General features: G+C 37.1%; 1 protein-coding gene across 1 annotated transcript in view; it reads left to right on the top strand.

Moving 5' to 3' along the window:
- The window catches only part of TMEM163 (transmembrane protein 163), a gene marked incomplete at its 5' end in the record, with an annotated part of 93049 nt that overhangs the window by 42862 nt on the left and 37421 nt on the right, over positions 1-12766 (top strand). The window contains 2 exons of the mRNA XM_082056169.1: positions 9886-9929; positions 10948-11039. Of these exons, the coding sequence (XP_081912295.1) occupies positions 9886-9929; positions 10948-11039 (136 nt within the window). The remainder of the gene's footprint in view (positions 1-9885; positions 9930-10947; positions 11040-12766) is intronic.

Here is a 12766-nt window from a genome sequence, read left to right as displayed (position 1 = left end):
TTTGGCAGCTTGTTTTGGTTCTGGAGTAGCTCACTAGCCATCTAATTAAAATGAGGGTTACCGTGATATGTGTCTTGTCTCTGAAATTGATAGGAATGATGAAAAAAGCTGTGAAGATGACTAATTATTTTTCAATGACTAAAGCTTTTCAGTTCAAATCTTCCTTGGTTTTCATATTTCTAGTGTCATTAAAATGCTCAGAGAACAAACATTTAATGAGACTAAATGTCATGAGTGTGAATTTCTTCTGGCCTTGTCTTCACATACCACATTCCATTCTTGGCATGTTCAGGAAAGCCATACGTAGAGAAATGAGTATAAGCCTCCTTTTATATTTTTTTAAAAAATCTCATTTATTACGATAAGGAAAACCTGTCTACCTTTGCATTATGTTGCTCGTCTCTTGTGTTGTTCCCATTGGTGACGGAGGGACTCAATTGTGCCTTTAGTCACAGGGTAGGAAGTGCTGGGGAAGGCACCGACCCGTGTATAGAGAAGTTGTTTGCAGAGAAGCAGCCAGCGCTACTATGGTGTGAGGCACGTCTGCGGCAGATCACGCTCTGTGCCCTCCAGCTTCCAGGGTCCAGTGGCCATTCCTCGTCCCAGGATCCACCGAGCCCAGGTCACTCACGGATGCACTCCAGACAGGGTAGCAGCCTTAGATTTCTAAATCACAAATGGGTATGTGCAGAGAATTTATTCTAATTCTGTTTATCCTCCGTATGAACAGAATTGCAGGATTTAACCACCTGTTAGTTAAGGGAGGAACCAGACAAAAATACCAATCTTACTTTACTTTCATTCCTTCTGACAGATTTTCTGCTGCCTTTGTGTGATTTTTCCAAAAAAATAGACACACAGCTAAATTGTTATACTAGAAATATTTTTTTTAATTTATTTTTTTTTTAAGTACCAACCTGTCTATATGGTCTCAGTTACCTGAATCTGAATGTAGTTTTCCACAGCTCTTTCTCATAATTATTTTTGGTGTCTTCATTACTGGGTGTCCAACTGACAATTTTGTGTGGATTCATTTTTCTGTGTTCCAAATTCAGAACCTTTCCAAGGTATCTAAGGCAAAGGATGCTTAAAATAGTCACCTTTGCTTTCATGGGTCTCACTGCATTTGTGTTCTAGAGGTTTCAGCAGGACAGAAATGAGCTTGTAGTACCTAATTGATGGGGGTGCAGTAGTCACATCAGTTTCAATAATTGTAATTGCATTATGCTAATGCAAGTTAAAGGGCAATACAAAATGATTTTCAGTATGAATTCTTTTTCAGCACTTGATACACTTCTGAATTACTGCTATATTTCTGTATAAAAGGAAGTCTGCTTTGATTTTCAGAGGTCTGTTGATATAGTTCAGAGTATGTTACAACTGCTCGGCTGTGGGAATGCCATGAAGATCATTCAGATCATTTCTAATTGGGTTACCATTTTCAGTAGCTAAACTTTACATTTCTAAGTTAAGGCAGTGCTTTGAGAATGTGAAATGTTATAAGAGGCAAATTGTATTACTAAACAGTTTGTTCAAATAGGTAAGATATTAATGGTGCCTGCTGTTACTCTTTGCAGAATTACTAGATGCTTCCACATGGTAAAATGACTTTTTCTGTGGATAACATCCTGAACTGTGGAAGTACTTTAGTCCCATTTTATAGATAAGAACACTAAAAAAAGGGAATATTTAAGGGTTTATTACAAAGCTACTTAGTAAGACAGTACGATGTGTGAGACTGTGCCAACCCAGTTGCCTTTTCAAACAATTATAGTTTCTCTCCAGAGTCCAGTTGTTGTGGCTGTTGAACTTCTGGATCCCTGATCTTCAAATACCTCATGAGATACCTGATCCAGTTCTGTTTCCTTATTTGTAAAATAGGGAGACTACTATAATTGTTTGGTTTGATTTGTGTTTTGAGGTAGTTGTAAATATAGTTATGTGTCTGTAATGACCTTGAAAAATATAACTGTCTTCACACACACACTGAATGAGAAAGTTAAAATCCATCAAAAAAAAAAAACAACAACCTTTAATTCATCTGGAAAACTTTCTATGGTAAATGCAGAATTTTGCAATTCATTGCGGCATCCATTGAGCTGCATAAAATTTTACTGAAATTCTAGGAAAAGATGACCTTTGATCATAAATTTGTATATTGAAGTTCAGATGCAACTCTAGTGAAAATACTATTATCTGGCAGGTCTGTATTTGTTTATAACTAGAAAATTCACCTGTGTTGTATTGTGGATAGCAGATACCAAGAAAACATTCTTACAGTTAATGTGGAAAAGTGAGGATTTTGCCAGTGCTTTTGTGGACTGGTTTTAAATGCTTATCATGGCTAAAATATGTTTCTTTTCTCAAAGTTTAAACATCACCAGGAAGAATCCAACTTGAGTAAACTTAAATCGCAGATAGATTATTTTTTTTTTCTTATTTAAGGACTATATTTAAGGTACAGGGTAGCTGGAATACTTCTAGAAAGAGATATGATGAATGGGAAAGCTACCTAAATCCTATCTTGATCTAAATCCTCCATGTTGCGCTTCAGTCAGCTGATTTCTATGGAGCGGAGGTTATACTGGCGTATGGTTCCAGGTATTTAAAGCTGTGTTGTATTTTTTTGCTGGTGTGAGGATTTTGAACCTGAAATATCAACCAACGCAATACCGTTTGCATGCACCATAAGGCCTGTGCTTTGAATCTCTGTAGCATGCTAAGAATTCAGTTTTATGATGTTGGACTATTTTTGTTTCTTAGAAGTATTTTCAAACCAGACTTGCCTTTTTCTTTTTTTTTAACAGCAGCATTGGTGATATTTTTCTTTTAATGCTCTTGCTACCTGCTGTTCCACAGTTATTGAAAATACAATCAACGTGAAGTTTGAAATAGTAGCATAAAAATAGGGAGAAAATAAAGAAAAAAAAAAGATACTGAATTCAGAAATTTGGCACTTGGAGTCTTCTGATATATTTCATTTAGTCTAAATTTAGAAACTTCAAGTTAAGCGTCTTTTTAAAATTAAACCACTAGGCATCTTTACAGTAATGGAGACAAATAACCTTGCCCAGGGTGAGGGGATGCAGTTCTCACTGATTATGTTCTTTTAAACGTTCTAAATAAAACCTAATTAAAAATATTTTTTTTCATCTAGACATTAGTACATAGCACAACCAACAATATCCATCTATTTATTGTTGTTTGTGCTGCAGTTAGCCTGAATCCTTGTGTGCAAATTCTGGGTCGATACATCTGAGCTGTAGCTTGCATACAATACAATTCTTTAATGATCTTTTTGAAAGGATCTCTCCATCTTTGTATGTGACCACAGGACAGGAGCTTCCTAGAGCCTGGAAATAATGGCAGTATTTCAGCACTTTTATTAACCATTCAAAACCTTCCGTGTCTGGTAAAAACATTTAGACATAGTCCAAGCTGTTACAGATTTGGGGATACACGTATAAAATATGAGTTCGCTGGATCTCTGTGAAGCTTCCAGAAACCCAGTTAATTCAAATAAGCATTTACAAACCTTCACCTCGGTCTTCTGGCTTTTTGTCTTAACTTAGGTAAAACCTGCTTTTAATCAACCGGCCAAACTTCCAAGAATACATTCTTTATCCTGTGCAGGACTTGAATACTTCTCTGCTAGCTTTGCCTCCAGTCAGTGTAACACAAAAGAAACGTTGCCTTTGGAGAGTCTCCTGGGTCATTAAATCTAAAATAACCTTCATTTGGATACAGAGAGTTCTAAATCTTTGCCACAGGGCTTTAGAAACAGCTGTTGAGTATGGCTGGTATCACTCAACATTTCTGGTTGGTTGTGGCTTTTTTAGTCAAGGTAGCACTTGTTCCTTGGCCCCGTCCAGGGTCAAACTCTGCTTCCTTTGGTTTTTCAAGGTATTTTAAGGCTCAAAATTACAAAGCCTGTGGATTTAAGTATCAGCTGCAAAAGCTTCCCTCGTAAATGTGCAGTTAAAGGCATTTGCAACATTCTAGGCCATTTCAGTTGTTATATTTGGAGTTGGGGCATCAATAATACATTGTTTCATTAAAAGACAATGTGCTTTAATGTCATTGCACTGAGTTATTTTGGGTGATTCAAGTGACCCCATTTGAAATATGACAGATTAAACTATGCACCTGTATATTCAATTGCACAGAGTTTGCAACATGTACCCGGAATAAAAATACTAGTATGTTTCTAGTAGACCTTTTATTGTTCTTAAATGCAAATGTATGCATTTAGTATCCCAAAAAAGCTCAACTGGAACTATAACATATGGGCCCCCTTTTAATTCCTGCCCCCTGGAAAGCCAAAACTAACCAAAAATACCACTCTTCTTTTTCTCTGATTTATTTATGTTCTTTTTTTGAGATGATCTTGTTTGAAAACAGAAGGTTGGCACCTGGGAAAGGAAGCACAGGAGTGTGTCAAGCAGTGGGATCCTGGACAGGTTTTTTATATTACTTATGTATTACTTATAGTATTTATATTACTTATATGCTCTTGAGGACTGTCTACTGTGTACTGTAGAGAAAGCTGGTTCACTGTTTTCTCCACATGAATTTTTTTTTGTCATTTCATAAGTTATACTTTGTTTTTTCATAGCAGGATTGTTTCATAGTTCAGTCCTGCTTGGCTGCCCAGTCTCTGCTGTTCACTTGTGTCATACCAGTGGAGGCAAGAGTAGTAAATGTGAAAATGAAAGTGAATTAAATAGAAGTGAATCAGAAGACTAAATAGTTTTAGGACTGGACTGCTCTGCTATTCTTCGAGATTGCTGTCATTGGTGAGCACCATGATATAATGAATAATCAGTCTAGGAAAATACATCCGTGAGTGAAAGCCAGTACCATGAATATTTAACCCCTGAAATGAAAGTCTTCTGATCTTTTATCATGAGGCACTGATGCAGCCACAAGACAAATATGGTGAGAAGACATGTAAACAAAGGGAATTAAGGAAGTACTGGTGTTTGATTCTTTGCAAGAACCACAAAAAATAGGTTTTAAAAAAGTTCTGAAGTGGAAGCATTGAAAAATGGATGATTTAAGATAGAAAATCCTGGAGTCAGAGATAATTACAATAATTATTGGTTTTGCTAACATGTCAGCAAACTGAATAGAATTGTTTGCATTAAACACAAAGGAAAACTTTTGCAGAAAACCCTGAAATGCTACTGTTTCAGTAATAAGAAATAAGGGAAATCTTCAATCGCTCTTCACTGTTGTAGTTCATTGAAGTAAATGGAATAATGGAAGTTACAGCTGCTGAGATTTGGCCATTGCAATAGATGTAAACAAACAAACAAAATGTGATATTAAGCGAGTAATAGACAATGACAGAAAGATATTCCTGGAAAGCTTTACCACTACCAATAGCAGAATTTGTTACCAGACTGAATCTGCTTTCTAGGATACCTTGGTTTTTTTTGTTGTTGTTATGGAAGAAGTAAATTATAAATAGTAGATAGAGTCACTCATTTATATCAAGGATCTCGGTCCTTTAAAAAATGAAGGAAAATGTAAAGCTGATAAATACTTTTGGTGAGATGCACTTTCTTTTTGAAGGAAGGAGTAGTAAATCCTAGGTTTGTAGTTTTTGTACACATTTAGATGATGTCTGGATGGTTCAGAGCCCCATTCACCAAGTCACACTGTACATCCCACAGCTGAGGTGTCCCCAAGGACAGGAGTCTCCCAGTATTAATACTCTGCTGTGCACAGCTGGAAAAATGAACCCCCTAGGGACTTATTTACAAATCAGCCACAAATTCTAATGAGATCAAGATCCAGGTTTAATATACGTTAAACTTATGCATCTACTTGGTGGATACATACATAACGTTGTAATGCTGTTGCCCAGAAATAAGGGTCTTTACCATGTTGATGCAATTATAAACTGAGAAAATGAGCTGAAGGTTTTGTATGAATAGGGTTAGTACAGTTTTGCTGATGAATTTGGGATAGAAATATGGGAACATGATAGTGATGGATAGCACTGGGTCTGCTTGTGTAAATCAGATTTCTGGCAGACTCATGGCTGAGATATTGGATGTTTAGCAGCCATTTGTAGCTGCTGTGCTGATTGCAGAAATTTTGGGCATGTGCATAAAAACCCTTAAAATTTGCTCTACAAAAATTTCTGTGTGAGGCGAAGGTGCCTGGGGAAGTATATGTGTATCTGTTGGTCCTGGTCAGTACAGTTCATTACAAATATTCACACTATCAGAGTCACATGTGTTCTTTGCCTTCTGTTGTTGTGAGGGATTTTTTTGGTGGATTTTTAAAAAGTATTGCTCATTTGGTTTTCTGTATTTGGAATTAATTTATTTTTAAATATTTATTGTTACATTAGTTTTTGATGTTTTACCAACACTGGGCAATGAAAACAGACTATTTCAGTTTCACTTCTGATTCAGTATAACTTCCAGTTCCTATTGTTTGTGATTCTGTACAACCTGCAAGATATACACAGGGCAATATATGTATAAATAAACCCAGCACTTTCAGTGATGTTAAAATTGCTCACCTGATTTCTGCTGAGTGTAGGTCTTGTGCTTTGAAGCTATGACATTTTATGTGCTGACGTCCACATGTCTTTCAGAAAGGCTAATTTCAAAGTGAACATGATGGAGTGATTGTCCCGTCAAGAGGAGCTTCCTAAAAATAGTTTTTCCTGAGTAGGTAAGAAGAGATTTTATGACAGATGGAGGAGCTGTTTGTATGTGCCATCTCTCATTTGTAGCCAGGCGCATCCCGAAGAATTCTGTTTGGGAGAACTGGAGGCAGAGTTAATTCCCTGCCCTATTTTGTGCCTCCTGCATTTGAAGCAAAAAGGTACCAGGGTGGTTTTCCATCATAGAGAAGGAATCACTGCAGGGTCCCAGCACTCCAGGAACACATTTTAAATGGATTAAACCTGGCAAAGGCTGGTGGGAGACGAGTTGACCGAAGCATTGAATTGGAATGATTTTGTAGGGTTAGGGCCCTAGTCATATGATTTTTCTGAGGCATGTGGAAGTGAATTTTCTTCAGAATACATGGGGAAATGGGGTATTTTTCTTTAATTGGAATCACTTTGGAGGGGGCGAAGGAATAACAAAAAAGTCTGACCTGTAGGTTGGAAGACTTGACAAACTGATATTGCTGTGCAGGCGGGGGCGGTGGTAGATTTGTGGCTTATTGTGCTGGCTCTCTTTTTAGTTTCTGACTAGTTACAAGTTCTGTTTACAAATGTCAGAAAAATGCGTTAAGATTATCTGCTTTATTGTAGAGCTAATAAAATGCTGTCCAATTTAGCCAATAAAAAGCTAAAAGTAGGCTCCCACTGTCATGGCAGTGTAGCTGCTAAATGTATACGATGGCTCTGCAGGATTTTTAAGCTGCCTGCTCTGTTCTTCATTGCTTGTTTTCCACCATTGTACTGATTCGATACGGATATTAGGAATCTTTGTGGTTTTTTACATCAGAGGCTTATCTGGGAATAACTGAAAATGTATATTGAGAAGGAAGGTGCGGGTTCAGCAAAAGCTCTATGATCCATTCTTGCAGTTCCATACGTTGCTCCTGGAGCATGGCAGTGATACTGGAGGCAGAAGGACCACTGGTTATTTCTTTGCCCAGGGGTCTCCAGTGCTTGGATGCTGAGCAGAACTTCCCTAAAATCCTTTCAGCTTCAGTGCCTGGAACAGGAGCCAGTCGTCTGTAGAGGATGCGCTCAGTCTGTGACCTGGTACTTTGGATGCCAATATTACAGTTGTTTTCTCTGCCACAGAGCCGAGACTCATGGACAAACATCACATTTAACCCGGGGTGATTTACTGCTGAGCTTTATGACTGTATTTGTCAGCTTGAAGTATTAATGTGCTTAAGTCAGGGCTGAAGGTGCTTTTAACATTTTTATTTGACTTTGAAAGACAAATGCGCTGTTACTCCCTTTAGAAAACCAGCATGTAAATAAGTAACATAAAATTGTATCTTTCCAGTGCTTAAATGGTCATTACTACTGTTATTATGGACTTTTACCACTACAAGTTAGTATTATAGGTCACCAGTTGTTGGAAAGTCTTTTCTCCACTCGTATTCATTAGCTAGCAAAAAGGTTTAAGCAGACTTGTGACACTGTTAGTTAATACTTGGTTTTGATTACTGTTTTAGATAGCTTCGGGCCAAACAGATTGTGTGTTAGTGCTGTGGATATTCGCTGTGGTAGAATACATAAAAATAAAGATGGTTCTCATGCTGACGACCTTATGCTTTAAATATACCAAATATGTCCCCTAAAGCATTCTTAAGGTGTGGCTTTCTGTATGCATCACCTGTATCTATCTACATCATGTGTAGAAATTATGTATTCATTTTTAAGGGAACCAAAGAGTTAGGTTGTTTTAAGTCTGGATTAGAGTGGGGAAAAAAGCTGGCAATTTAGTAAAAACCGAGGAGCTAATTCCACTAGAGAGGCAGGCTAGAAATAGAAGCAGGAGTTAAAAGTGTGGCTTTGAACTGCATCATATGAAAGCAGTAACAACGGGAACATTGCAAGCTTGTGTGTACCTGTGAAAGCCCATATTTTTTTGGATGCAACTTCTGCAGTTTTTGAAAATGTGTGCCTTTAAGGAGGCATACAATAAAAATTTGATAGGCAATATATTATTATGCAGTGAAGTGTTCATATTTGCAGCAAGATCACTGCAAACCAGTGTCAGCTTGTCAAGTGTAGCTCTTGCCTGGCAAGTCTGACCAAGAAATACAGCCTCTTTTTTCACCTAGGATGTGAAGTGTGGGAAATCATGATTTAACAATGAGAGGTGTAAATCCATACTAACTGTTTCAATGCTCTTCAACTTTGAGAAAATGAGAATCTGGAAATGAACTTGATGACTTTTTGTTTTGGCCAGCTGTAGCATTGAAGTCCAAATATTTGTGATATCTGGGATGCTTATGGCCACAGCTAAGTCTTAGGTCAATAAGAAAAGGGTTATTTTTTCTAATATTTTAGTTTCTTTTTATCCAGATAAGTGCCCCAGAACTGCAGCTTGCTGTTACTGAAAAGAACAGTCAAACCATAGCGGCTCTGTTCTGCCAAACTGTTCTAATGAGTACTGAATACTGAAAATTAGATATTGTGTTTGTCAGCCTAAGATTGACAAAGTCATTGATGAGTGTTTTTTACTTCAAGTACTGTTATTTTTACAAAAATGTATTTTTCTTAGTAAGTTAGCTGATAGCTGTTCATGAAAGTGCAGTGAAATTAATCCTATTAGGCTTTATTCTGAGCCCTCTTAATATTGAAACTAGAGTGCTGTGCACTTTAATCCGGGAGCACAGTTCTGGTGAGTCCTGTGCTCACTCCACAGGCTGGAGCTGCTCAGTACTGAGAGCTGCGGTTTGGTGGAGTCCCAGCTCCAGGTCCCTCTTGAAAGGTATTTTCCCTTGCACAGTACCTCCTAGAATTGGACATGTTGAGGTGACAGAATTAGGATGCATAGAATAAAATTATATATATATATATATTTTTTTTTTTTTCCTATATGTTAGCCCATTTTTAAAGTCTTGTTTGGTTTTTTAGAGGCAGTATGCAGTCTAAATTGGAGCTGGGAAAAATCTTTCCTGCTAATGCTTTTTTCTTTGGAAATCACCAATCTGATGGAATTTGAAGCATTTCTTGAAGCAAAGCATCTCTCGAGTGCCCCAACCATTTCTTGCAGCACAAGGCCTTTCCTGTAGAAACTGAAGTGTCAGTCAGGTCATTCTAATTGGAACTGCGTGAAACTAAGGCTGTATGTTTAAACTACTTCTGTAGCTCTTGGACAAGAGAAGAAGAAAGGATACAAAAAAGATTTAAAGTGATTCTAAATAATATTTTCTTTCCTTTAGCTGTCTCCGTAATGAGATACAGTGCATCATCGTTTGGATTTGCTGTAAGTATAGATACAATTTAAATGTTCTCTACCATTTTTTTTAATGGGGTTTTTCTGAACATGAAATACTGTATTTTCTCTTATTGTGGCTTCATAACAAGGTGTGCAGAGTCAATGATGGATTTAGAAAAATATTGTTGAAGTCATATCTTGGAAAGAAAAGTAAAGGTACTTTCATTGTACTTTTTCAGTTTCTGACTACTAAGTCTGGTGTTAATGTCAATATTATATCTCATCACTGAAATTATCCACCAGATATGCTTTTTTTCTACAAAATCTCAGCTTAATCAGTTCTGTTGTTGAACTCGAGCCAAATTCTGAAGTTCCCTTCTGAACTTTGCGTGACCCTTTTCCTGTTGAAGTCTATGGTAAAACTCCTGTTGACTTCAGGATGACAGATTTCTGCCGTAGTAGTTGCTGTGACATTCCCGATTAGTGACAGAGCAAAAAATTCCTAATTTAAAACAATTTGGCTTTTGCTTTCAAGTTTGAAAGTTAGATTGGCTCTACAGAAAGTTTGACTTGAGGATGAAAGTTCTTACAGTGGGACAAGCCTGGTTTCTGGTGTTAATATTTCCTTACTTTGAAACAAAACACTCTATGGTAGAAAACTTGTTTGAAAGAAAAAGGAATGCTTGACAGGCATTTTCAAACACATTTTTTAGAGTCTTTGCATAAGGATCATATTAATATTTTAACTCGTATGGTCCCACAGTGACAGATCATGTGTTAGGCTTGGTGTGGTTTTTTTCTTTTGTTTTAAACTTCTCTGCAGGTAATGGATTACAAATAAAAAGTTTTAATCCTTTAATTAACTGACTGAGCTCTGAAGTGCATCATTGTGCAATAATACATGGCAAAAATGTGAAGATCTGTTGAATAAATCTAAATCCCGCTTTCATTAAAATGATTTATTTGAAGCTGCTTTGTGCCTGTACAGCAGGATGGTAAATGCATTACTGTTAGTACAAGGCACATTTAATGGCCCGTGAAACAATTGACTCTGTGTCTCTTTCAGTTTGATGCTACCCTGGATGTTTTGTCATCAGCGATAGTTCTGTGGCGTTACAGCAACGCAGCTGCTGTGCATTCTGCACACAGGGAGTACATGTAAGTACACTTAATTACCTTTGGCTTTGATAGAGGCCTGCAGAGCTTTTGCTGTCAAGCTGTGATGCTACAGATTCCAGAGCTTTGACAAAAAACATTTTGTCATGTCAGCAAGTATTCGTTCCTCCTGCCAACTTACTGTTTGGTCCCAAATACGTAGTCTTTCCATAGGCAAACTTCCCTGTGATTGTGATTTTCAGTTTCTTGTTAGCCAATATAGTAATTGTTAGGGCTTTGCTTTTTTTTTCCAGCATCTCTATCAAATGAACTGTATTCACAATCTGTAATGGGTTTGTAAATCTTTTATTTTGCATCTTACTCCATTATTCTTATTAGAATATGCTTTTAAAATTGATGCTTGTATTATATTTGTGCTTCCCTTGACAAGATTGGAGTATGAACCCCTTCTCTTTGAATGTAAATCACTTAAACTGCTAGTGTTATTATTAGAAGTTGAGAATATAGAACATCTGATAAGACTGAGCCTGTATTAGTGATATGATAGTAGGGTGACACATTTTGTTATAACTACTGTACAAAGAGAGAAATACACCCATTTTGTTACAGAGCTGTTTTGGTAAGTAAGAGTATACCAATACTTGCGTGTCTTCTTTATCAAGAAAAGTATATTCTTGCAAAGTAAGTACATTTAATGATTGCTATATAAATGTATGGAAAAAGTCTTTAATTTGCAGTTCAGTATTGATCACAGTGGAAATTATATTCTGCATTGTTGTGCATTGTGCAGCATTCCTATTGGCAATGTGTGTGGTAGCTGAGAAGATCAGGTGGAGATTTGCTCAAGAATTGTTCCAGCTAGTGCATAAAGAAGAATTTAACCTCCTACTCCAATTTTCGGTACAGCTGGGTGGAGACTTGCAGTACATTGATCTGCTTTGGGTTTGTTTTGTGCTGCTGTTGCTAGCACTGTCCTATCTGGTTTGTTTGAAGACGGTTCAGCTATCTCCTGGGTGGGCTACAGTTTTACGATCAACGGGGTAAGGCAGTTTTTGTTCTGAAACACCTCTAATGAAGTGAAGGGAAGGGAAGAAGGGAAGACTGATGAAACAGAGCTTTTGCATAACTTGGAGAATCAAGTAGAAAGAAAAAAGCCACATAGAGGGGACTATAACTTATATTCATAGTTCTTTTCTAAAAACTGGAGAACCAATAAGCGGTGTTTTTACGTGCATTAATTCAGACTCATGCAACAGCTTGCCAGTGCTGTGAGTTCCTTTCTGGCAGGGCTCCATACATAACAGTTCGGAATAAAAGGCCATAGAAGGCTGATGTGGCATTGATTCATAAAAATAAATCCAGAAATAAGACATTAAAATTAGTTTTCCAGCACAAATTTGGAGATCTTAACAGACATTTCCTGAGTATCTTGCTTTTGTGGGCGTCCACAGAGATTCCTGTCAACATTCAATTAACATATTTTTGAAATCTCCTTCTGTTGAGCTTTTTCAAGTGAACCTTGTAAAGTACTTTAGAGAGAAAATAAATCCCAATACAAAAGAAGAATCAACATATCCCTATGGCTAAGCCAATAAAGTAAACAAGCAAAGCAGCAAACATATTTTCCTGCTTTTTATGCTCACTTTTAATTTGCTTTCATATAATCTTCCTGCTTTACATAAGGCTAAATTAAGTCAAGGAATTACTTGCCATGCCCTCTAGTTGAAGACAGCAAAGGTTACATGATGAGATCAGTACTGAATGAAAGA

Source organism: Streptopelia decaocto (assembly GCF_964273445.1).
Source record: "Streptopelia decaocto genome assembly, chromosome: 6".
Lineage (NCBI taxonomy): Eukaryota > Metazoa > Chordata > Aves > Columbiformes > Columbidae > Streptopelia > Streptopelia decaocto.
The sequence above is the reverse complement of the archived record's forward strand: the minus strand, read 5'-3'. Positions and strand labels throughout refer to the sequence as shown.